General features: G+C 41.9%; 1 protein-coding gene across 4 annotated transcripts in view; it reads left to right on the plus strand.

The window, feature by feature from the left end:
• Ttc17 (tetratricopeptide repeat domain 17) overlaps positions 1–26,705 on the plus strand; it is a 103,142-nt gene that overhangs the window by 4,968 nt on the left and 71,469 nt on the right. For all 4 annotated transcript variants that reach the window (XM_021154024.3, XM_029474324.2, XM_029474326.2 and 1 more), the window contains exons 2-8: positions 14,151–14,240; positions 20,251–20,420; positions 21,003–21,114; positions 21,367–21,498; positions 22,942–23,051; positions 23,855–23,999; positions 24,425–24,564. In XM_021154024.3, coding sequence (XP_021009683.1) covers positions 14,151–14,240; positions 20,251–20,420; positions 21,003–21,114; positions 21,367–21,498; positions 22,942–23,051; positions 23,855–23,999; positions 24,425–24,564 — 899 coding nt within the window. The remainder of the gene's footprint in view (positions 1–14,150; positions 14,241–20,250; positions 20,421–21,002; positions 21,115–21,366; positions 21,499–22,941; positions 23,052–23,854; positions 24,000–24,424; positions 24,565–26,705) is intronic.

Genomic DNA, 26,705 nt, shown 5'->3' on the forward strand with positions numbered 1-26,705 from the left:
TTAAATTTAGGGGAAAAGAGTATTTTCTGTGGGGAAGGGATTCTTAAAGCATATTGTTACAACTTAGTAGCCTCTAGTCTACAGCTAATGAGTAGCACTTAGTAATGGCAATAATTATAAGCATATTAATCTACAGTGGCATGCATTTGTGTGGTACATTTTGAAGTGCATGTTTTTCTTCTCATTACACTAGTAAGTGGAGGAATAGAAGGAAACAGAAGAGCAAATGTGGAAATAATGAAGGCTCGGCCAATCCATTTTCTTCCAATTTAGATTATTTTTTTCTTCCAATTAAGTATTTCATAGTAAATTTAGATCAGGTGACAGTGGGAGGTGAGGGGACTCAAGTAAGCCTGAGTTTATTTGGTGGTTGTGTGATCATTTGCCTGTAGGCAGGCAGATGTCTGGGGAACACAGATGCTTCCCCTCACAGTGAAGTTCCTGATGGTGCTGATGCACGAAAGCATCCCTTGGCAAAGCACGCTTGCTAAGTGACTCTCAGCAACTCTTGCCCAAAGAAGAGATCTACCACATGGAACTGACAAGGAGGCCCAAGTCCCACTGCACTGCTCCTCAGTAGGTTAGAAGTGGAAGCGCTACTTGGTTTTGTCTGCTGGTGAGTAATGTGGCAGATCTGAGAAGGTTTGCACAAGGACTAAGCTCAGTTCCTGTACTTTTAAGAAACATCACCTGGTGATGTCAGGTTTCACTCGAGTCACAGAACTTATAATGGAATGTCTCTATATATTACGGGAATTGTGATGATTTACAGACTGTAGTACAACTACCCCAGCAATGCTCAGCTGTGACTGGGAAGTCCAAGGATCTAGTAGTTGCTCAGTCCCACGAGGCTAGTTGCTTCAGCTGGTCTTCTGTAGAAGTCGATTCCCACAGATGTGCTGGCAAGTAAGTGCAAGCAGGTGAAGAAGAGTGGGTCTGCCTTCCTCCAATGTCCTTATGTGGGCCTCCAGCAGAAGGTGTGGCCCAGATTAAAGGCTTGTACCACCACCCCAGGGTCTGGAACTTGTTTTGTCCCAGGCTGACCTTGAACTCAGAGATCTCCTTGCCTTAGTCTCCTGGGATTAAAGGCCTGAACTACCTTGCCAGGGCCTAAGCTTTTCATAGCCACTATGCCTCAAAATCTCCATGTCAAGATCCAGGTCAGAAACTTGTGTCTTTCAGCCTCAAGATCTGGCTCATGGGTGAGCCCTCCAATTCTGGGTTGTAGTTCATTCCAGATATACTCAAGTTAACTACCATGAATAGCCATTACACCTGGTTATGGTGTGCACAGGATATGACCCAAATTCTTCCATAACTTCTAACCTAACCCTTCCTTCTCTCTAGCTTTTATCTGGTCTTCCTTGAATACCTAATCCTCAGTCCAGCATCACACACACATAGACACAGACACAGTCCAGCATCATACACACACACACAAACACACACACACACACACACACACACACACTCATGCACTAGTGCTCACATTGCTCTCTTTGTTGTAAGCATCCCTAGGTATGCTGTGTTCTCTCTTGCTTCTGTCCTTTGCACATGTTCCTCTCAGGTACCCTCATCTGACTAACTCAGACTTGACAACTTTTGTGTCATTTCCTATGTTTATGTATTTATAGCAGATGAATTTCGTTCTGAAAGCATTTGCTGACTCATGTTGTGACCATTTATACCTTAGTGCACTCTAGACCACTGCATAGCTTCAAAGAGAGCTCTACAACTTCAGCATCTCTCACACTGCCCAAACACACAGGTGACAGCATATCATTAACTGTCGATTGGCTGATGCAAGCGGATGTGATAAGTGGGTTTGGCGTCTTAGACATTTACTGTATGAAGCCTGTGTTCTCTAATGTGATTGTCATCTAGAGGTGACCTGTAGGAAGCTTCAGACTTGTGGGGAAAAAAATCGAAGGTTCAAGTGACTTGTCCATCAGTCACCCCTTTCACTCTCAGAAGAGGCTTAGAACAGTTGCAAAGAGCTGCAATCTCAGGGACCACTCTGGCCTGTGTGCTGCTCATCAGGTTGTGCTCTGCAAGGGACAGCATCCTCTCTGTCACTGGTGTTATACCCACAGGATCAGCTTTACTGCCCAGACATGTGAATACGTAGAGAAGTGATGAGAAAAATAATGAACAAGAAAGGTGAAAGAGGAAGAATGACTAAGCCAGGCAGTATAGACAGGGCTGACAGCCCCACTGCTGAGCAGGGGTTACAATCAGCTGTGGGCCCAGCAGCTGTTGCAGTTTGGAGGCAGCCCGCTGGAAGTGAACAGAAGGCGTGCTGGCAGTGAGAAGGATGAGGGCTTGCCAGCAGGCCAAGGCAAAAATTAGCGCAGCTTTGCACTCCCAAATGTGGAGAGCAGTGCCTATGTCTCAGTTACACAACCCTGATAGCAGAAGTTAAAACTGAAGCTCCTGTGTGTGGTTCTATAGCCAGGGACTCAAGTCAAGTGTGTGCTGACTTCCATTCCTCCTGCTCTCTTAAAGCCAGTCTAGTCCGCCCTTCACCCCTACAGCGCTCATCAGGACACCCAGGGCTTCCCTCATTGCCAAACTCAGTCCTCAGTAATCTCAGCTCAGCCTCTTAGCAATCTAGTGGCAACCTCGCACTTTACTGAACTATTTACTTTGATGGCTGCCAAGACACAGATGCTGTTTTTCTTCTGAGCCCCTAGCCATGACTTTTCCCTTTTTCTCTGCTGGACTCTTCTTTTCCTTGCTGACTTCCTGGCTGCTGTGCCGTCTCCACCCCCACAGGATAATCTCATGCAGCCTCCTGCCATAAACTTGACCTGTTGGCCTTCCATGTCTCATCTGTGCTCCATGACTCCTGGGCCTCTCCACTCAGAATGGCTTCACATGGGCAGCAGCTTCTGCAGCCATCTGCACCCCAGACTTCTTCCACTCATCAAATACTGGTGTGTGTCTTCACTCTTTTATTCTCCATTTCATACCCAGCCTAAAGATAATCTATCTCCTTTACTTCCAGAGTGCTTCCCAGTTGAGCTGTGTCTTTCCAGACTAACTCTGCCTCAGTCCCGCTCTGATGCCAGCTCTTAACTGGTCTTGCTTCATTTGTGCCCCAGATAATGTGTTCTCCTAGAAACACTGAAAATGTTTTGTTTTGTTTTGTCTTTAAATACATGTGGCCATATCATTCACTCTAGGATATGTGGAAAGCAGAGAAAAAGAGAGCACCTTCCATGCTCTTCCGTCACACATGAAGTTGAAAATCTAGGTTTTGTATCATACAAAGCCAGAAAGACCTGAGACCTAGCCACCTCTCCAGCCTCAGGCCCCACTCTCCTTCTTAGGTGACAGGATGTGTTTCTGCCTTTGGACATCCCTTTACAGATGAATTCATAGCTCATCCGGCCTCTCCTTTTAGGACTGTTCACATGACACCTCTTTATACATGTCTAAAAGGCCATCTCTTCCTGCACTGTATTCTTCCTCTACTTTATTCTTCGTAGTGATCGCTGCTGGTACTATATTATAGCAGTTACATTACATTTCCTGTCAGTGTGAGAAGGCAGCAGCTTTTTTATCTTCAATCAAGTAACCTCAGAACCAAAAACAGTGTTGGTACATGGTGTATACATGCAGGGAATACTGAATAAGTGAAAATAGTGTGTGTGCACATACATTATTTTGCCTGCAACGTGACTTATGTCAGCATACTCAAAGGCCACCATCATTTTAGTGGTCTAAAGCAGGGACATTGTGCTTACTTGAAGGATACGAGAGAATTCGTTGATTCTCCCTGTTACAACTGAAAAGCTTGGACAAGCTAAGAAGCACAGTGTCTCTGAACAAGCGCAGAAGATGTTGCCTGGCCACATCACAGAGAATATTCATCCTCAGAGTTCCTGTGTATTTGAAAACATTTTTATGAGTTTCTTTTGTAAACATGCAACTGGGAACATTGTATCTGATGACTAACTTGCTAGCTTAAAACCTAGGCATCTGTCCACAGTAGAAAAAGTTGCCTCCTTGATTAAGTCAGTTGTATGGCTATTCTATAGTGTATTTAAACAGTGCCTTTAGATTCTCCAGGGGTTTGGTTTTGTTTTGTTTTGTTCTGGTTTTTTTTCCTGTCAATACTGTGGCAGGTGAGTGTGATCGTATGTATATCTTGTATATCTTTGCATCTATCTATGAGTATTTGTGAGATGAATTCTTAGAAATGAAGATAACTGGCTTAAAGTATTTATTCTCCTTAGTTTTCCTAAGTATTGGCAAATAATTGTGCTAAAGGATTGTGTCAGAATTTGAAAATGCTCAGCAGGATTTGGGATGTGTAAAACCTTTGTTCATAATCTGACATCAGCAAAAGACCTTGCGTTGCCCTTGGTTAAACAGCACAGTGGCCATCAGTAGGAGCAGCAGCAAGCTGTTAAGAGCAGCCTTCAGTTTCATTTTCCTGGCTTCCTAGAAATGTTAAGCCTTTATCTATCGTTAATGTGAGTTTCCTACTGGTTGGGATTGCAGTAAAGGAAAGCAGTCATGTTGCACCCCCTGAGCAGTAGGTAAACTACATCCTTTGCCTCTCTTTAGGGCAGGGATTTCCAGCACAAGTTAGCAAAGTCATCTCCAAACATTGGGGTTCCTGTCGCCTCAGTCACAGCACGGCCCAGTGCCTTGTACTGATTGTAGTGTCTTCTCTAGTTGAATAATCCAGTTATCTCACTAGGAATTTTAAAGCTCACGCCTGGTATTCTATCTGGACTTAGTGGGTGCTTTTACTATTTTCTATTGCTGTTGAAAAAAAAAAAACAACCCACAAATGTAATGGTTTAAAACAAGCCAGATGTATTACTCTTGAGGTAACTAGGTAAGGAGACACAAGTCCATCCTGAAACACACAAGCATAGTGCGGAGAAGAGCAGTGCTGCATACCTTCCTGGAGGCCGTGGGCAAAGGCCACCTTTTCTAATGCTTTCCTAAGGGCTACAGTATTCCTTGGCTCCTGGGCCACTTTCATTGCATCTTCAGAATCAGCACTAGTTCATCCTACTGACCTCATTTTCTCTCCCTGTCTGCCCCGACCCCAACTCTGTGTGTGTGTGTGTGTGTGTGTGTGTGTGTGTGTGTGTGTGTGTGTTTTCCCTGGTCCATACACCTGATATCCAAGCTGTGTTCTCTGTCTTAATTAAGACGGTCTGATTAGCAACCATTCATCAGGTTGACATCTTAATTCTCGTTTGCCATACAGCGTAATTTGTTCACAAGGTTAGGGACCAGAGCATGGTAACCTGGTTGGGCCATTATTCTGCCTACTGCTGTGCTCTGTACTTATTTACGGCTTGAATTGAAGTCACGTCTGAGGTACATATAAAACAGCTACCTTTAATATAAACAGCAATTAGGAGGGAGAAGCAGGAAAATCAGGTTCATATTCAACCTTAGCTACATAGGAGTTTGAGGCCAGCCAGTCACAAAGAGGGATAAAAATAGCAACAGAACCAGCTACCTTGTTTCCATCCATGTTTACAAGAGCTTCTTGACAAATACAGAAATTATCCATGACTCTTGTCATCTCCTCCAACATCTTATTTTTGTTGTAAACGTTGTAGACGTTATGGAAAGTGTGTTGTCTATATATGTTCCCTGTGGCATAAATTCTAAAATATAGTTTAAGACTTATATATTTGCTGTTTATGTTGGAAACATTGTCTTACTTGTCAATCAGGAAGACATTGACATGAATGTTCTTACAAATTGGCTACAGCGTTATGAACATTCAAATCTAGATAATAGCTATATACTTTATATGTCTGAATTATGCAGGAATAAGCAGTTTTGCAACCATGGTTTCTACAAACTGTAATAACGAGAAAATAAAATCTAGTTGAGGATAAACTTCAAATAATAGTAACCATGAAATTCATGTGATGGGCAGGATTCAGTACTTGTGTTTAAGTTTGTTTTAATTTGATGCTTGATAATTCTTCAAACTGAGACTGGCTTTAACTTTCTTATTAAAATATTATACAACTTTTCTAGCAGCAAAAATTACAGCAAAACAGTTGTCTTAACAAAGTGTATGCTCAAAGGCTAGACAGATGACTCCATCCATAAAACACATGCCAAGTGTGGTCCCCAGCACCCATGTAAAAGCCAGGCATGGTGGCACACACTTGTAATCCCAGTGTCCGGAGGGTAGAGACAGGAAAAACCCTGGAGCTGCCAGCCAGCCTAGCCTCATTGGTGAGAGACTGTCTCACAAAACAAAGGAGATGGCTGTCCTTAGGAACAGCACCAGATTGACCTCTGCCTGCCAATATGCACATGCATACAAGTGTGCATGCAGAAGACACACACACACACACACACACACACACACACATTTTCACAGTTTTAGCCAGGAGTCTATGAAGACACTCTGATGAGGGAAATCTGGACTGATATTTTGAACTTGGAGTTCTCTAAACCTGAAAGAAGATGGAAGTCCATGATGGCCTAGCTCGGAGCAAGACAGTATTGACGACAGCCACTCTGCCTGCCTCAGCCCATCCCTTTAAAACTCATGCTGATTTCCATTGTATTGTGCATGGCTATAATCATAGGTGGAAAGATGCCTTGGCCAGTTCTTTGACAATAGTAATAAACTGCAATTAAATTTCAGATAAGATTTGAAGAGAAAGGTATGGTCCAGAAAAGTCACTAGCTGAGCATTTTTTTGATGTCTTCATCTTAGACCCACATCTGTGACAAGAACTGTCTTTATGAATACCTAAGAGAAAGCTGTTAGGCTATTCTTCTGCCAGAGAGTTTGCTTGTCATTACAGTTTGTTTTAAATTGAATAAAACAAATTTGTTTCTCAGTCCTCTCAAGTTTGATGTTTACAAAGATAACATTCTTTTAGGTAGATATTTTCTTTATAAATATAGGTAATATGTACTCATTGTTGAAAAGACTGAAAATATAAATAAACAAATGATCTAGAGCCCCACTAACTAGAACCATGCTTTAAAAATGTTGAATATAGCCTATCAAATTTAGAGTGAGGCAGGAGAAATATTTTTAAGTATAAAAGGCCAATATAGAAGCCCACAAAGAGATTTAAATGTATTCACAGCTATTCTCTTTTTTTGTTGTTGTTTTTGTTTTCTTTTTTCTTTTGTTTTTTGTTTTCCAAGACAGGGTTTTTCTGTATAGCCCTGGATGTCCTGGAACTCACTCTGTAGACCAGACTGGCCTCAAACTCAGAAATCTGCCTGCCTCTGCCACCCAAGTGCTGGGATTAAAGGTGTGCGCCACCACCTCCCTGCTTATTCTCATGTTTCTAATGGCTTGTGGAAACTCACTGTTGGTGGGAATTTAAGGTGATTCAACTATTTTGGAGAAAATTAACCAAAAACATAAAGTGCATGTCCTGTGACTTAGACATGCACTTCAAAGGGAAGAACATATCCAGACAGCTGTGCAGAGAGCATCACACTATTTTTTAAGTAAAATAATGAATAACATAAATTTTAGTAATAAAGTAGGGCTTTATTAACCATAAGCTAAGTGTAGTTACTTAAAACAAAACATAAACCACCAAAATTGAGCTTGAACTGGAGATACAGCTCTGTTGGTGGAAAGCTTGTATCCATCCCAACACTACATAAACTGGATGTGATGGCCCACCTGTGTCATCCTTGCAGTTTGGAAGTATATTAGAATGTTAATGTCATGCTCAACTTCACAGGGACCAGCCTGGGCTACATGAGACCTTGTATCAAAACTAAGTCAAGAGTTTGGAGAGATGGCTTCATAAGTAAAGTGGTTTCTGTGCAGTCACGGAGACCCACAGAAGAGCCCAGGTGCAACAGCAGGGGAGTACCCAGCACTGGGGCAGCATGAGCAGGAACCCTGCTGCCAGCCCATCTAGACGAGTGAGCTGAAGGGTCATCGAGAGACTCAAAAAGTCAGGTGGAGAGCAGTGGGCAGGGACACCTGACGTGGAGCTTCTGGCCTTGGGACAAGTATGATCACACACATACAGAGGGGAGGGAAAGAAAGAGAGAGATAAAAGAGAGATGAGAGTGAAGGCTATGAGGACCTAAAAGCCAAGTGTAGTAGCACATCGCAGGCTGTAATCCCAGCACTGTAGAAATTCCAGAGGCAGAAACAGGAAAATCCCTGGAACTCACTGACTAACCAGACGAGCCTAATGTGCAAATCGCAAATTCAGTAAGAGACCCTGTCTCAGGAAATAAGGTGGCTATTACATGAAGAGTGATTCCTGAAGGTGCCCTCAGGTCTTCACATGCACATGAACACAAATGCACATAGCTGCATAGACACAGCATAAGTAAGAGTAATGATCCATCTATATTTACTGGGAGAGGCATCCAGATAGGTCGGCAGAGGAGTGGGCTAGGGAAAGGTGTAATACACTAGTTATTATTCCCATTTTTAAAAATGATTACATTGATTGACTGGCTATGTTGGAAAGTACCTTGTATGGATTATACTCATGTGGAGATCAGAGGAAAACTTTCCAGAGAAGCTTTTCTCATCCTACCATGTCGGTGGCCAGTGGTGGAACCCAGTTCATCAGTGTTGGCAAGTGTCTACCTACTGAGTCATGCAATGAAGCTCATGTCTGATTCTTGTAAAGATATGCACATAGCAGTGGGGCGGGTAGAAGTTATCATGACATATCTAACAGTAGATAACTCCGAAAGTGAGATTCTTTTCCCCATCCTGTCTATATTGTTGATATTTGAAGTACAATACTTAGTTATAATCAGGGGGGAAATGCTTGAACTTTGTTAGCATTAAAAACCCATGCAGCTAGAGATGGCTCAGCAGCTAAAAGCACTGCATGGCCCTGCAGAGGACTTAGGTTCTAATTCCCAGCACCCACATAGCAGCCCACAACCATTCGTAACTCCAGGTCCAGGGAGTCCCATGCCCTCCTCTGGCCTCCTTGGGTACCAGGCATACATGTGGTGCAAGATATACATGCAGGCCAAATAACCCATGTACCTAATTAAGAGCTGTACGACAGAGAGCTTTGCATGATACAATGAACTACTACTTAGAAATAGCCACTGCGCCGGGCAGTGGTAGCACATGCCTTTAATCCCAGCACTTGGGCAGCAGAGACAGGCAGATTTCTGAGTTCAAGGCCAACCTGGTCTACAAAGTGAGTTCCAGGACAGCTAGAGCTACACAGAGAAACCCTGTCTGGGGGTGGGGGTGAGGGGGAGAAAAGAAAAGAAATAGCCACTGCTTAATTGGAGCAAATGAACAGTTTAACAAAAAGTAGGTGTGTGTGTGTCTGTCTGTCTGTGTGTATGTGTGTGCATGTGTGCATACGCATACATGTGTGGGAGGGTTACATGTGAAAGTCACAGTCTCCAGTGTTGTTCCTCGGTTGCCATCACCTTTTGTTTTTCTAGACAGGGTTTCTTCCAAGGCTTTCTGCTTGCAAGCCCCGAGGATCTACTTGTTTCTACTTTGCCAGTACACACCACCACTCCCTGGTTTCTTTATATAGCTTGGAGCTTGCTTTCAGGACTGAATGCTTGCATGGCAAGCACTTCAGTACCAGAAGAAACTTTTAACTGCAACTCTGTAAATCACCCTTGCTCCAAGCAAGGCAAGATTATATGGGCAAGTGGAAAATAGGGCAGATATGGCAGTCTCATGGGTTGGAATAGTGTTTTTTGGTTTTGGTTTTGGTTTTGGTTTGTTTATTTGTTTGTTTGTTTTTGTTCAGGGATGAAAGTCAGGCTGGTAAAAAAAAATGTGACAGAGGTAGGGTTAAAAATTTAGAAGAACCTAGAAGTTATCTAATTGTGTTTTTTCAGCTGATAGGGAAGTAACTCAGGCAAGGAAGATAAGTTAATTGAATTAGTCATGGGATGTATTGTCAGGGGCAGACTTACTCTGACCTATGGAGACTTAGCCACTGTACCTCCAGGAGAGCATGGAGCAAATGTGGCATCAAGACACAGTCACGAGTGTGTTGACTGTAATGCTTGATATAGGAGTGTGTATGCACGTAATGCTTGATGATACAGGAGTGTATCCATGTAATACTTGACTATACAGGAGTGTGTATGCATGTGATGCCTGATGATACAGGAGTATATATGTATGTAATGCTTGACTATACGGTAGTGTGTATGCATATAGTGCTTGACTATACAGGAGGGTCTATACAGTCTCTGATGGGAGATCAAGAGGAGGATAGTTGGCTTCACAAAAGAAATGTCATTTTTTTGGTTCAGTCATCTAGCCCCTGTCAAAAGTATAAGTGTGTGCCAGCACTATGTGCAATGGCACAAAAGACTTGGCTTAGTTGGGATTTCTATTGCTGTGATACAATACTGACCAAAAGCAACTTGGGAAGGAAAGGGTTTGTTTCATCTTACACTTTGGGATAACAGCCCATCATTGAGAGAAGTCAGGGCAGGAACTTAAGCAGGGCAGGAACTCACGCAGAAGGCATGGAGGAGCACTGCTCACTGGCTTGCTCCTCCTGAACTACCCAGCCTACTTGTGATAGCATCCAGTACCAGCTGTCTAGGGATGGCTCCACTATAATGGGCCCTACAGTCTTGCCTACATCCCCATCTTATGAAGGCATTTTCTCTATTATGGTTTCCTCCTCTCTCTCTTGGTCAAGTTGAAAAACAAAAATAAATAGGCAGCCCAAGGGATCTTAAAGGAGCCACAAGGATGACCTCACAGAGCCTCTTTAAAACTTAGGCTAAAGTGGACCAGTGAAATGACTGAATAGCCTGATACTTGAGTTCAATCTCCAGGACCCACACAGTGGAAAGAAAGAACCTCTGATCTCCACCTATAGGGCACATGTGTACACTGAATTAATTAATTAAAATGTAATAAAGTTAGCAAAACATTTGGGGTAACACAAACACTTTCTGAATTATAAACATTTCATTGGCATGTCGGACAAACTTCAGGTGCTATAGGTGTGGTTTGTTCCAGGGCGTAAACAAGGGTAGGGTTTTCTGCTTCTTCAGCCCCATCCTCAGGCTTCCTCAAAAGACACTGTGATAAGAGTCTCTGTCGTACCACCTGACCTCACTTAGGAAATCCGAGCTCAGAAATAACCACTGTGACTAATAGACAAGAATGCACTGGCCAAGGCTCCCCCATGGGGAAAGAGGAAGTCAGGGATGTAGTTGTGATAAAGAAGGAAAGTCTGGGTACTGACCAGCAAAGACTAGACCTAGACAGCAAGTGGTGCCATTGCTGATTTATACAGAGAGAAAATGATAGTGTCTTAGTGTTTCAGTGTTATCTATCCATGATCCCGTCGTAACTTAAAATTCTGAATTAAAAAAATACTCTGTTTCAAGTTCTTAAGGGGAATATATTTTTTAATGAGTGCATCATACATGTCAGTTTTTATACTGCTGCCAGAAGAGTGGGTTTTCCATGTTGTTTTCATATGTAAAAATGAATATCATTGCAGATAGTACAGTTGATGTATATGAATAAGTTGTATATGAGGCTTGAAATAAATGTCACTACAGGAATGTATCATATCCTGCTCTAAAGGACCATTGATGATTGACTCAGACTTACCTTCCTAGAACATCACACATGGTTCTACACTTAAATTGGTTATTTTGTTTAAATGTTCACCTTTATCTAACTTGGCAGTGAAGTGGTTTCCATCTGCTGCTGAATGAATTTACTGAATCCACTATCTTAGGGCTCTCATTGGAGATGTGGCTTTGAACAGTGTCTCAATTTGGAACTGGTTCAGCAGTTAAGAGCACTGGCTGCTCTTCCAAAGGACTCAGGTTAAATTCCCAGGATTCACATGATGGCCCACAGCCATGTATAACTCCAGTTCCAGGATACAACATTCACACATACATACACATAGATGAACTCCCAATGCATATAAAATAAAAATAATTCATTAAGAAAAAAATCAATGTCTTGATTAGTTAGAGAAAGCACAAGTGGAATCTATAAAAGTCACTAGATAGGAGTAAAGTGTTTACTGCCCTTTTATATAATTTGATGCATGTACCCATATAATGTACTCTAAGGAAAATACAGTTGAATTGTATGGCACATGTCATCATCTTTAGTGAAGTGAGTTGCTGCAGAACAGTGAACTGTCAGCTGGAGGCCTGGAGGATGCACCCTTCCAGATGACAGAGTTCAGTCCGCAGTCACATTTCCAATGCCAGCTCACCTTTCCCTGTGTAGCACTGCTCTAAATATAGTTCTTAGTTCTTTTCTTAAATAGAGCAAGTGAAAGCAATTCTGCCTTTCCTTTGTGACTCAGGGCCGATGCGCACTTACTGCACTGTCTGGAAATGGGAAATGGTGGCATTCGTCACTGGATGAAAAGTTAAAGTGAACTTTGAGATCTTAGTGTGCAGTATGTTCTCTTCTGTTTGTTTGGTTGTCATTGGTTTTATATTTTTGAGACAGGGTCTCAATATGTAGCCCAGAGACTTGTGTCAAACTCACAATCCTGCCCTTGAGGGCTGGGGTTAAACTGCCTCTCTCTAGTACCTCTTGGCTTTGCTCCTGAGCAACTTCACATGCTAAACATCATGACATCATATCACTTCTTTATACATTTTACAGAGAGAACGTAGGAGTCTATAAAGTCCAAGTAATAAGTGGGTGGAGCAGGCCTAGAGAGACTCGTAAGAATGTATGGGTAGAGTGGATACTGTGGTATTTACAAGGTTGTCAAGTAGACACTTTAGTAATATTTTGAGGAGAGGCACTCAGAAGGAAAGGAATCCATGCTGGCATTTGCCAAGGTAATTACCGTAACATTTTAGAATTTAAGACCTGGAAATTACTGCACTAAAGATATGTGGCAGGTCATAACTCTTCCCTTGCTAACCCTTTATCTGGCAAAGCTCCATGCCATTTGCTGTCACCTCAAAAGGAGAAAGCCAGCCGTCAGTAGCTACCCTTCCCGTCAGCTAATAACTTTATCCTGATGTCTCTGTTAGCTGCTCCATCTTTGCTAAACCAAAGGCTTCAAGGAGACACAATACACTTCTCTTCCAGTGGGATGTGAAGAAAGTCCTGCAGCCTTGGCTATGTGAGCATTCTTAATCTACAAGTAAGATTATTCTCTAGCTCCAAATGTTGCCTTCATCTGTCTTATTCTCCTGCAAACCCTTCAAATACCAGGTAAACAGTGGGCTTGGGTGTTGGAGACTGAAGGAGACTGTTCTCTGACACCCGCCCTCTGGGTTCTTGGTTTTCTGGAAACTCCATTGAATTTCTGCTGCTTGAGGTCTGGACAAGATGCAAGTAATCAGATATTCTTTGTTTTCTATCTGAAGCTTTTTATACTTGGGCCACTAGCTGTAGCTTTCACATTTTCTATTTTGTCTGGTTGTATTAGACAGCCAGTGTCTCTATTGCTTCATTGATGAAGTTAAGTATTTAATGTCTATTTAGCTAAAAATGTTGTGGTGACTATCTTGTTTGTAGGTTTGTCTCCCTGTTTAAGAATGCTGTAATGTCCTAGAGTTTGTTTCACTAAGTGAAGTATCATGTACTAGTGATGAACATTTTATTAACAAATGTTGCAAATAATCCTACAGATATGAGAGCAAATCTCTAAGTTTGCTGCCAGTATGTGGGGCTCATCTTTATATTGCAGATGAACAGCATAGTCACCTGACCCGTTGATCAGAGAACATGCACATGTAATAATTGTATAGCTGATCTTACATCATCTTTGATTTATGATTTTTTCCACATGGCCTTTCAAAATGTATTTTTAATATTTTCTTTTTTATCATTTCCAAGTCTATTTAAATATGAAACATGCTGTCAAAATTAAGCAATCTGGTATCTTTTGCTATTATAAGTATGGAAAGTATATAAGAAGTTTATTTCATTGTCTGTTACTGACGACTTCTCCTCCTGATTTCACTAGAAGAGCTGGAAAACCTTAGGATGCTGTACCTGCTGTGCTCTTACTGAGCAGCCCCCAGCCCTCCTATGCAGTCCCGTTTGAATTGCCCCTTCAGACGTACTGAGCAGCCAACACGAGCTAGAATGGTGATGGGCTAGCAATTGAAATCAGTAAATGAAGCTTTGTTCCTCCAAGGAGACACTAATGAAGTGGGGTGTAATTGACTTATATATTGCTTTCTTGTAGGTGGACTCACCAATGAACTTGAAGCATCCCCATGACCTAGTCATATTAATGAGACAAGAAACAACAGTTAACTACCTCAAAGAACTGGAGGTGAGGCCACTGGATGTGTGCTGTGCAGCCGAAGCATCTGCCTCCCGGGAGCTGGCTGTGGTCAGAGGACAGCTAGAGTGTATCATTAACTCCAGTTCGATGACTTGTAGAAGGTTTGAGATCTTGCTTTGAGACAGGGCCTTTCAAATTATTTCGTCAAAGTGGAGTATGTGTGTATTTGTTTTCTTAATTAAATTTGTTCCTAGAGTTTACACGTGTATGTAATAATACTGACTACTCTCGTGTCCACCTCCCTACCACCCCAGCTACACCACCCTCTCCACCAAAGGAAGTGCCCTGGAGTAGGTAGCAACCTAATGCTCTCCTCACTTAACCCTACAATAGGTTCTGTGTCGCCCTGTCGTCGTCCCCCGCCCACCCACCTGTTAGAAGGAGAATGTCTCTCAGGTATGGTCTGAGAAGAGCATGTGTAAAATATGAAAAGAAAGAAAGGAGCTGGATTTGGTCACTTAGAGGCGGAGAGGCAGGTGGATTTCTGTGACTTTGAGGCTACCCTGGTTTGTATAAATAGTTCCAGGACTATACAGACCTTGTATCAAAAAAAAAAAAGTCAGGAGAAAGGAGCTGGGCAAGTAGCACACACCATCATCCCAGGCCATGCGGTCCAGACCAATCCAGTATACAGTGAGGTACTAGCTACAAAAAAGAGGAAAAGAGGTTTTCATAAAACCTAAAAATTATAATTTTCATTCTTTCTGAAGGAGTAAAAACCAGGGTCTCAGTTTCATCTTCTCTTATGGTTAAATCAAAAAGTCTTAACCAGTTTGTTCCAGGAAAACTTGAAACTTATATGTGGAAAGAGTAAAATACAACTTTTGTTTGATGAACAAACCAAGCAGCATTTTTAGACACTGATTTTGTCATATTATGAGCTGGATTTGCTCAATAACATGTAGTGATTGGGAAAAAAAAATTGACATAAACTGTGTACTTAACATTATAGTATAAATAATATCTAAAATTTTAAGGAAACTGAATTACAGAAAGATGCCAGTTTCTTATTGGGAATAAGCGGGAGTAATGAGTGTAGACTAAAGAGCCTTCGAGCAGAAAGGATCCTAAGGACCATCTCCACTTACAAGGAGGAAACGGACCTGAAGATTAGACCCACGACCCGCCCAGGCTCTCAGACTCTCGGGGCAGACATGGCAGAACTGAAGGCAAAAGGCTCAAGGCTTGTTCTTTGGTTTTAGTTTGAGGAGGTTTTGTTCTTTTCTCTCTTAGTTTGGCTTCTATTAAAAAATAATATGACCAAACTTGGGGAACATGGGTTTATTTGGCTTATGTGTCCCCATCACATTCCATCAGGAAGGGAAGTCAGAGCAGGAACCTAGGGGCAGGAACTGAAGCAGAGACCTTGGCAGGAACACTGCTTACTAGCTCATGGTGAGCTGTCTTTTTTATAACTCCCAGAACTGCCTTGCCAGGGCTGGCACCCTTCACAGTGGGCTAAGCCCTCCAACCTCAAGTCATTTAATCAAGAAAGTTCCCTTACAGACTTAGCTATGGGCCAGTCTGATGGAGACATTTTTTCAGTTAAAGTTCACCACTTCACAGGTGACTGAGCTTGCGTCAAGTTGCCAAAAGAAAAAACAAATATGAAAAAACCCAGAAAGCAAAAACAAACAAAAACAAACAGCAAAACCCTCACTAGTACAATTTTGTGAGCACTGAACCCAGAGCATGCTGTACAACCACTGTACCACTGAGCTGGCTTTTTTTTTTTTTTTTTTTTTATATATATATATCTGAGTACACTATAGCTGTCTTCAGAACCACCAGAAGAGGGCATTGGATCCCATTACAGACGGTTGTGAGCCACCATGTGGTTGCTGAGAATTGAACTCAGGACCTCTAGAAGAATAGTCAGTGCTCTTAACCACTGAGCCATCTCTCCAGCCTCTGCTATTACTTTTTTAGTGACATAAATAAAGCATTCAGTTTAATGATATGTGATTAATTCATCCAATAATTGAAATGCAAAGGAAAAGCATTGGATCCACCAGTTTTGGAGTAAGTTTAGTGTGAGGATTTATGCTCACTTCATATAGACAGGAGAGATAGGTGAGATACAAATACAAATAGAAAAACGAATGGCGAAGCCTACAGAAGCAGAAAGAAATAGCAGCACGAATGGGGAGCATAGCCATGGCCATTCAGCTCTGCGGCACTAAGACACTGGCCGTACTCTGGGTAAGATAAGGGGCAGGTTCATGGCTCCAGTGTGGGTACAACCAAGTTTTGCTCAGTTCAGGAGCTGCACCCTCATTTCAGCAGCATGTCAGGGACATGGAGTAGAAACTCCACCATGCTAAGTAAGATCTGGTGCTGACTGGAGCTGGGTAGACCCTGGAAGCCACGTCAGGACAGGAGTCTGCTGTGGAGGACTTAGAGATGGATAGGGTAAAGCAATACTGGAGAGTTTTGGCCTGATTAATTACAAAGTGAAGATGTTTTCTGGCATACAGGCAGCAGGCTTTCTAACCCCAGATGTCACTTGAGTGAAAACATGAGGGATGCACTATGAAGAAGAAATAAATTGAATAGAAGTATATAGCATATACAGTGGGGATATTAGAGCCTTGGAAAAGCTGCTGAATTTATTCATTTATGGTGTCCTAACAGAATAAACTGTATGAATTTATAACAATATGTAGTTGGAGTGGGACATAGTTAAACAGTTTATATTATTGTATAATGTTCAGGAGGAAATGAACGGGAATCCCATTGGATATTTTCAGCACATATATTAAAAATGTGGGAAGAGCTTAAGTAGTCTTGCCAAAAATGTAATTAAACCACAACATCAATCATTTTCCTACCACCAGTTTCTTCTCATTGTTCCTTTACCTGTTTAAAATACTGAGAGAAGCCTGCAGGCTTCATCACACTAAGAAATCTGTGACATGGACAGGTTCTTAGCTAGAGTCCCCTGTCAGTACTTAGAGAGACCCAGAGGGCAATGCTCAGGAACTAAGGGAACTTCAGTTAAAACTTTCCCAAAGACTAGCGGATTCTCTAGAACAAATGGCCTGATTCTGTAAACAAATTGTATGGAGAAGCAGGATGGGGAGATAATGTGGTAACTACTAAATAGGAACAGACTTAAACAAACAATTGTATTGTGGACTTCATGGTATTCTTTTTTAAGACTGTATTTTTGAAATTTTTATATAATTTTTTAAAATCATACAATGAAATATGTACCTACTCTCTTATTTCCCTCTCCAACTCCTTTCATATACCCTGACATTTCTCCCTCCAAGCTTCATGTTGGTTTTTTAATAACTACGAAGTCATTTTCATGCTGCCAATATGTTCATGGGTGTGGGGCCGTCCACTGTAGCCTGAACAGCCCACTGTGGACCATCTGTCTCCTCAGCAAAGAGTGATTCTCCCTCCCCTAACTCCTCAGTATAAGATAGGACTTTGACATCATCTGTGCCCTGTCTGTGCTGGGACTCTGGCTGCCTGAGCTTGTATAGGTGAACACAGCTCCTCTGAGGTGATGATTGTGGTCTCATGTCATGTCCAGAAGATGCTATTTCACAGCACCCCCCTGTCCTCTTCTCTTCCACTCCCCCGCCTCCTCTTGATTGATGTAGTGTCCCTCATCCCTGCTGTGGTGAGCTTTACACTGGTGTTTCATGTAGGGCTGAGCTCTGAGTCTCCCATTCTCAGCTTCTTAGATCTGTCTCCACTGAGTGCTGCCCACTGCAGGAAGCAGCTTCCCTCAGGAAGGCCAAGAGTAGCCCAGGCCTGTCTGTTGGGCACTAGGCTGCCCTGGCTAGCTGGATTCTGATTCAAGCAAGGATGTAAAACTGGATTTCAGAAAGAGGGAAGAGAAATAGTTGGGTACTTGAACATGAACTGGTATTTAATATTAAGAGATTGTTATTTTAAATATGTGACAATGGTATCATAGTTTTAGGCTTCTAATTTATTTTCTTTCAAAAACAAAAGTATTTACTGATAAAAAATTAAAATGGAGGGTGAGTTGGGGTGGGCAAGAGATGGCTCAGCAGTTAGGGGTACTTGCTGCTCTTCCAGAGGACCAGGATACAATTCCTGGCACCTACATGGTGGCACACACACACACACACACACACACACACACACACACACACAATAAATGAATCTTAAAAGTTAAAAAATCTCACGAAGGAAAGGTAGAAGCTCAAGGAGGAACACCCAAGTAATCCGAATGAACCTGTCTACAGTTTTGACTGACTGGTTGACTAGATGGCCTAGTGGGTAAAAGTGCCTGCCACACAAGCCTAACACCAGAATTGGATCCCTAGGATCCACTGTGGAACCAACTCCAAAAGTTAGCCTTTGACGTACATGCCAATGGAGGCACTTATATACACATAATAATAATAAATAAAATTTAAAAATGTTTAGGTAAAAAAGTTCTGAAAAATTACATGTCTATTCACATTCCATTGCCCAGAGATGGTCACATGACTAAGCTTGTTATATACATTAGAAAGAGAGTGGGGTTGGGAGAGACCATTTGAAACAGATTGTAGGATATAGGATGTGCTCTTTTTAATAGGAAAATAATTTTTAGATATTTATTTTTAATTTTATTTTTTAGCTGTGTATAAACATGTATGTCTTTGTGGGGATGTGTGCATATGAGTGCAGCCCCCCCAGAAGAGGACATCAGATCCCCAGGAGCAGTTTCAGGTGTTTGTGAGCTCCTGCTAGGCATGCTAGCGACTAAACTCAGCTCCTCTGGGAGATTAGCAAGTGCTCTTCACTACTGAGCCATCTCTCCAGCCCCTAAGGTTTTGTTGTGTCTCTGTCATGTCTGGAGGACGGTTTCACAGTCTCTGCTGCCCTAGGCTCTTAGGCTCTATCCACCTCCTCTTCTGAGGGGAGAGCCTTGGAGTGGGATACTGATGTCTCCACAGGGCTGAGCACTCTCTCCACAGCGTCTGGTTTTCTGCACCTTGACCATGGTGACTGCAGCTCACCATCCATAGCAGAAAGAAGTGTCTGTGATGAAGGTTGAGAGATGCTGAGCTATGGCTACAGTGATGAGTGTTTACATTTTAAGCTAACTTCTGGTCCTGGGGTTTCCTTTAGGACCTTTGACCTACCCAGATACAAGTTTTTGTCCCAGTGATCGGGTCATTAAAAAAGATTTGTGTATGTGTGCCAGGTATGTGCGTGTGAGTGTCGGTGTTCGTGAGGACCAGAGGAGGGCATCAAATCCCTTACAGTTGGAATTACAGGCTGTTGTGAGCCACCTGATGTGAATGCTAGGTTTTGTTTTGTTTTTATAGTAAAGAAAAAAGTTTAGAGAAGCAACTTAAGCATTGAAAAAAATAATTGATATGTTTTTATATACACATTTGTGTGGAAATGTACAGCTATAATGGCTGATACATGCAATATTAAAATAAAGTGTTTAGCAGCCGGGAGTGGTGACAGATTTCTGAGTTCGAGGCCAGCCTGGTCTACAAAGTGAGTTCCAGGACAGCCAGGACTACACAGAGAAACCCTGTCTCGAAAAACCAAAAAGAAAAAAAAGTGTTAGGTTTAGCGGTTTAGAGTAATACATCAGCATAAAACCATGTATGCATAGAATTGAGGGGTTTTTTGGATCAATAATATTTTAAGAGAATAACAGAGCAAATGAATCCTTCATATGGGTACCATTCAGAGAAGGAGGTGTAACTAAAGACATTCTAGAATCTTCATCTTCCTAGACAGGGTCAGCGCTCGTTAAGTTCTCCTTTGGCTTCAGTGTCATCTAGCTGAAATATTTTTAATCCATTTTTTTTCTTTTAGCTTATATTTGTGTGTGCATGTGTGTGTGTGTCTGTGTGTGAGAGCACAAGTGCATGCATAAACTCATGGTAGTTGAAAAGCAGCTTGTCAGAAGTTCTGCTGTGAGATCAGATCCTCAGGCTTGGCAGCCTGTACCTTTCCAGCTGAGCCAGCTCACTGTTCCCCCTGGGTTTGATTTTCTTGACAGAAACAGCTAGTTGCTCAGAAAATTCACATAGAGGAGAATGAGGACAGAGACACGGGCCTGGAACAGAGACACAATAAAGAAGACCCCGACTGCATCAAGGCCAAAGTGCCTTTGGGAGACCTGGACCTTTATGACGGCACATATATAACTCTGGAGAGCAAGGACATCAGGTAAAGCCGTTCTCCTTCCAAAGGTAAAGTTGTCCTGAATCAGTAAGAGGTTCCTGAACAATGTTTCATCATCGATGGGTTTATTAAAATTTGAAAGTTCAAAACACATAATGTGTATAGAAAGCTTGCAAACCAATTAGCTGTTTTTATACCATGATTTAAAACTGAGCTGTTTACAGTAAAAAATAAAACCCAAATACCTAGTAAACATGTGGAAATATTTCTCAGAATTTATCATATGAGTACAAACTAAAACAGTTTTATCTATCATACTACAAAAAGCTCTTAAGATCCGTAGCTACTCAGAGCATGGGAGGGCATTGAGTGACATTTCTAGAAAGAATTTAACAGTTATTTAACAGTCTTTGAAAGACTACCATCTTGGCTCCTATTATTTTCTGATTCTTCATTTATCTCTTTTAATTTGAATTCCTCAAATATTTGACTTTTTATGGCAGTTGTGTGGAAAGCCACAAGTGTTGGCTATGTAATGTTGAGACGCAGGGAGAACATGAGAAAGTTAGCTGTCTCTCAAAGCTCTGTTTTTACCTCTGTCATTCACCTGCTGCTTCTTGATTTTAGGCCTGAGGATTTCATAGACACAGAATCTCCTGTCCCTCCAGACCCAGAGCAACCTGATTGTACTAAAATCCTAGAGCTTCCATATAGTATACATGCTTTTCAGCACTTACGAGTAAGTGGGAAACTTTGGGGGTGGAGGGTACTTTTTGGTTGTTTGGGGGTTTTTTTGTTTTTTGTGGTTTTTTGTTTGTTTGTTTTTGGCCTTATGCTTATTATAAAAAGTAAACATTTCCTTTCCTTATAATTTTACCTACTCTTGTTAGATCTTAAAAATACTTTAAAATAAATGCTACTGGATACTGAGTTTCTTATGACATAGCCTGTATATTTTTTTAACTGTTTTTGAAATTCCCTCCTCCTTTAGGGTGTACAAGAGAGAGTTAATCTCTCTGCCCCTCTCTTACCTAAAGAAGATCCAATCTTCACATATTTGTCTAAACGCTTAGGAAGGAGTATCGACGACATAGGTCATCTCATTCACGAAGGCCTACAGAAGGTGAGTCACCCAGCAACTCACTGAGCTAGGATGTTTTGCGTGCCCAGGCATGTGGTCCTCTCAGGATGCTTGTTGTTTGCTTGTTCCCATAAAGAAAGATGCAGAGCTATGATTACATTGGTACAAAGTATAGCACTCAATAGGAAGGAGGCATGGGTAGAGTCATTCCCTTTACCAGGAAAAGATACTGAAAAGATTTATTTAAACTAATTAAAAAAAAAAACAACTAGTAGAAGTAATGGAGGTATAAACTAGGTTCTATCAGTTACGTCTGTAAGAAAGCTAACCATGGATGCATCTGCACACAGTGCACATTACAGCTGTTCTTTTCCCTAGACACTTACCACTGTATTCATCTGTAATTTTCTCAGAAGAATTTCTACCTGGTAGTGTGTGCCTGTAGTCTCAGCTACCCTGAGGCTGAGTTGGGAGACTTTCCTAAACCCACCAGCTCAAGACAAGCATAGGCAACACAGAGAGACTCTATCTCCAGAAACTAAAGGAAGAAAAAAATAAAAGGGAAGTAGGGAATTACATAGCATGAACCAAGACTGTAGACGTGCCATGCAGGCAAGTGTGGGAATTTAGCAGGTACTTGTTGCTCTCTCCTTCCCTGTTCCTAAGACGCACCGACTGAGGGTGTCGCTCAGTTGGTGTAGTGCTTGCCTAGCCCTTTGGGGCCCTGACTTCCAGCTTCACCATTGCATAAACCTGGTGTGGTGACTGGTGCATGCTTATAAGTCCATATTCTGGATACAGAGGCAGGAGCATCAGAAGTTCACAGTCATCCTTGAGTACATAGCAAGTTTGAAGCCAGCTAAGGCTACGTGAGACCTTGTCTCAAGAAGAAAATACAGTTCTGTCTCTAAGCAGTACAATTATAGTGGTATTAGATATTATTATAACACTTATGTATAGTTTATTCACATACATAACGGTATATCAAGAGATGATTTTTGAATGCAAGAAAAAAGTTTTGTGCGTTTTCCAATTATTTTTAAAGTGAAGTTACCCTCTCCACTGTGTCTTTCCAAAGGTGTGTTTGTATTCACAGAGCGTAAAGAACCGGGAAAATTGGGCTGGGGTGTTCACCCTCTGATCATGACAGCACTTTGTGTGTATTCATTGTGTGTTTATTTGCTTGCTTGTTTGCTTCTGAGAGATAGGTTCTCACTGTGAGGTCCAGTCTGGCCTGGAACTCACTGTGTCTGTAGCACAGAGTAGCCTCAAAGTCATGGTGATCCTCCTGCATCAGTCTCCCACCATGGCGCTATAAGGATCTTTGGAGCAGTGCAGTGGTTTTCGGCTGTATCCCCGTGTTCTTATTGCTTTATCTTGAGTTTCAGAAGAGCCAGTGTCTTAATTGTGCCCATTTTGAAATCCTCAGTCAAAAACACAAACCTTTCTTTGATTATACTTGACTGTTATTTTGTTTCTCTCTAGAATGCTTCCTCCTGGGTACTGTATAACCTGGCTTCCTTTTACTGGAGAATAAAAAATGAGCCATATCAGGTAGTGGAGTGTGCCATGCGAGCGCTTCACTTCTCTTCCAGGTAAGATTTCTCTTCTTCGGGCCTCCAGATCAGCTGCACCACTGAGGACTGTTAAAGAGTAACACAGGAAACCACAAAAAGCAGTGTTGTCTTGTCATCACACACTTCTCCGTCTCTTAATCAAAGACATCATTAGTCTCTTCAAGAGAAAGGATCACAGGTGTCAGTAAGTTCAAATTGAAAGCTGTGTATCTAACATTCATTAAGGAGAAAAGTATGTAAAGTAGATAGGCTGTCACTCACCTGAGATGTTAGTGCCAGGACATACACTGGAAGAATTAGCATGAGTTGAGCCCACCTTTCCTTGTATGTGTGTAGGTGGGTGTGCTGTGTGTGCACAGGCATGCTCATGAGTGCCTGTACCCACACATTGCATGTGTAGAGGCCAGAGGGCTTCATCAGATGACTTCTTCTGTTGCTCTCCACCTTATGTTTAAGACAGGGTCTCTCACTGAGCCTGAAGTTGACATTTTTGCTAGATTAGCCAGTTGGTCAGCAAGCTCCTGTAATCCTGTGCTGACAGTGACACCACCACTCCAGACTTTTCTGTGAGTGCTGAAGGTCCATGATCTGAGCCACCTTCCCAGCCCTAATATCGATAACTTCTCTTAAAGCAAATATAAACTGTAAATGAATTTTTAAATCATAAAATTTCTGTCAGATCTCATTTTTGTGGCAACACTTGTAACTGTTAGGTTGAGGGAAGATGATCAGTAATTTAAAAATGAGACAAGAAACAGGAACAGGTTCACAGACTCATGACGTGTGCGCTCTGACCTCTAGCCGCAGTTCCTCTCTTCTAGGCACAATAAAGACATTGCTCTGGTCAATTTGGCCAATGTTCTACACAGAGCGCATTTCTCTGCGGATGCTGCCGTCGTGGTCCATGCAGCTCTGGATGACAGTGACTTCTTCACCAGCTATTACACACTGGGGAATATATATGCAGTAAATACGACTTTCTTGTTTGTTGAGATAGAACAGTTGCTAGAGGGGGGTGAGCTTTGTTTGTCGTTTTCATTTTGGTTTTTTTCTCAGACTGTTTCCTTCCCATTTTGTCTGAACAATGGAAATAAAGTAATTGGGGGGAAGGGGATAAAACAGCTCCATAATGTGTCATAACACTCTGAGCTTTTGAACAAAGTAAATAGATAAACTGAAACTGTAAACTGCAGAATAAACCTCTTAAAGATTGTAGGCCTTTCCAGCTATAGTATTCCTTGGTGTTGTGGGGATTGATCAAAACAGTTCTCACTACAGAATGAGGTAGCTGTGACTTGATAAATCCTGAGGGCTTTGGACAGATGCAGCCAGCCATGGTTAACCTTTCTTCCCTGTGTGTATGTATGTGTGCGTGTGTTTTGTCTCCCCAGATGCTCGGGGAGTATAACCATTCGGTGCTCTGTTACGACCATGCTTTGCAAGCCAAACCTGGGTTTGAGCAAGCTATAAAGAGGAAGCATGCTGTCCTGTGTCAGCAAAAACTGGAGCAGAAGCTGGAGGCTCAGCATAGGTAACTGGAAGCAAAAATTTCACTGAAGCACTAGCACCACAGACCCTTGGGTTAGAACTATGTCAAGAGGCATCACCTTAACATGGTCAAAACAATTAAAGGAAACTTTCACACCACACATCCATCCCTGTTCAAGTTCCGTGACAGGGCAGCTGACTTCCAGCATCATCAGTGCTAGGCACTAGAGAGCATTTGTAATTACAAGCTCTCAAATTAGATCTTTACAAGCTGTTTGTTCATTTGTTTTAAGACACAGTTTCATTCCAAAACCCGGTGTCTTGGTTACTTTTCTTTTGCTATGAAGAGACACCATGGCCACAGCAACTTATAAGAAGAGAGGGTTTAATTGGGGCTGACTTACAGTTTTAAAGGGTTAGTTCATAAACATCGTGTCAAAGAACTTGGCAGCAGACAGACAAATATGTACATTCTACTGGAGCAATAGCTGAGAACTTACATTTGATCCACAAGTAGTAGTCAGAGAAAACGTGAGACTGAGCCTAGTGTGGACTTTTAAACCCCCAATGAGCCGCCTCCTCCAACAAGGCTACACCTCCTAATCCTTCGCAAAATAGTTCCATGGACTTCAGACCCAAGTATTCTTGTTAAAACCACCATGCACAGCCTAACCTAGAATTCACCTTGGAACCACTGTGTAGCAATGAGCTCTCAGCAATCCTCCTGTCTTAGCCTCCCAAGTGCTAGCTAGGATCACAGGTGTGAGGCACCAGCCCCAACCTTTTGATCTTCTGTGACTATCATGACACTTAGAGCTCTCGAGAAGTCTCTGGATCTGCAGGAATTCTGCTGATTACAACCTTAGTTTTAACAGAGTACAGTGTGTCAGTAAAGTCACTTGTACATGCAGTATTTGATCTTCTTCACACCTTTGGATCTGACATTGCCTTTGGCCGGCATCTTCTTTGGGTGTGTATTAGGTTGGACAGCAGTGGGACTCTTTTATACTTGATATTATCAAGGTTCCTAGCAAAACATGTTTGCTTCCCTAGGTAATAAAGCCAGCTAAGAAATTTGATACAATTCAAAAGAGAAAATTTTTATTCCTCAAAATTAGCCTTCATCTTTTGGTTATTAAAGAGGATTTTAGAATTCATTAAACGTCTGTATTTGATCATTTCCTAATCCGTTTAAAGTATTATGTAGTGAGGCAGAAGGAAGGGCAGCTTGCTTTTCTGTAACAGGCTTCTGTCCCACTGGATCAAAATGTGCCCTGGCTGAGCATCCTCCAGTGTTGTTCTCTTAGAACTCGAGCTCACTCCCTCACAGTCTCTGTAGGTATCAATTCTCCAGGTTACAGTACAGTGTATAATAAAGCCTTGTGTTTAAATGTAATCACCATCTCATTGAAATCAGATGGCGAGGAACAATGTTTCTCTGTTTTAAGGAACTAGAATATGAGACCAGTATACTATGACCCTAACTCCTTTTCTATCTTTAGGCAGAATGAAAGTGGGAAGGAGAAAAGGGATCTAGAAGGGTTTTGCCCACATGGCAGTAGAATATACATTGCTGCAATAAACACCATGACCAAAAGCAACTTGGGCAGGAAAGACTTTAGAGCTTACTCTCTAACACTGGGAAAGTCAGAGCAGGAACTGATACAGAGGACACAGGAGTGCTACCTGTGTGGCTTTCTCAGCCTGCTTTCTTAGAGCACCTAGGACCCTCCCTCCCTGGACAGCACTGCCCTCTATGGCATGAGCATATCATTATGTCATTCCTCAATCAAGAAAATGCTCCACAGGCTTGCCTCAAGCTCGAGCTTATGGAAGCATTTTCTCAATTGTAGCTCCTCATCTTAGATGACTCTAGCTTGTGTCAAGTTGACATAAAACTAGCAGCACAAATACAGTTTTTAATTATTTATGTATTTTAATATGTATTTGTGTATTTATATGATACAAGGTATCAAACCCCATGACTTGTACATTCTAGGCAAGTTCTCTGAGGTATCCTCAACCCTAACCTTACTTTAGGTGATTTATAAAGACATAAAGGTGTGCATATTTATAGGGTCCTATGTGAAAGGTCAATGCATGCATCCATTGTCTGGATCCCGCTGTCTATTTACCCTAAGGAGATGTAGATATTTGAGATGTAGTGTCTTCAGCTCAGGCGGC

The sequence above is a fragment of the Mus caroli genome, unplaced genomic scaffold, assembly GCF_978045245.1.
Source record: "Mus caroli unplaced genomic scaffold, Mus_caroli_1 scaffold_2, whole genome shotgun sequence".
Classification (NCBI taxonomy): domain Eukaryota; kingdom Metazoa; phylum Chordata; class Mammalia; order Rodentia; family Muridae; genus Mus; species Mus caroli.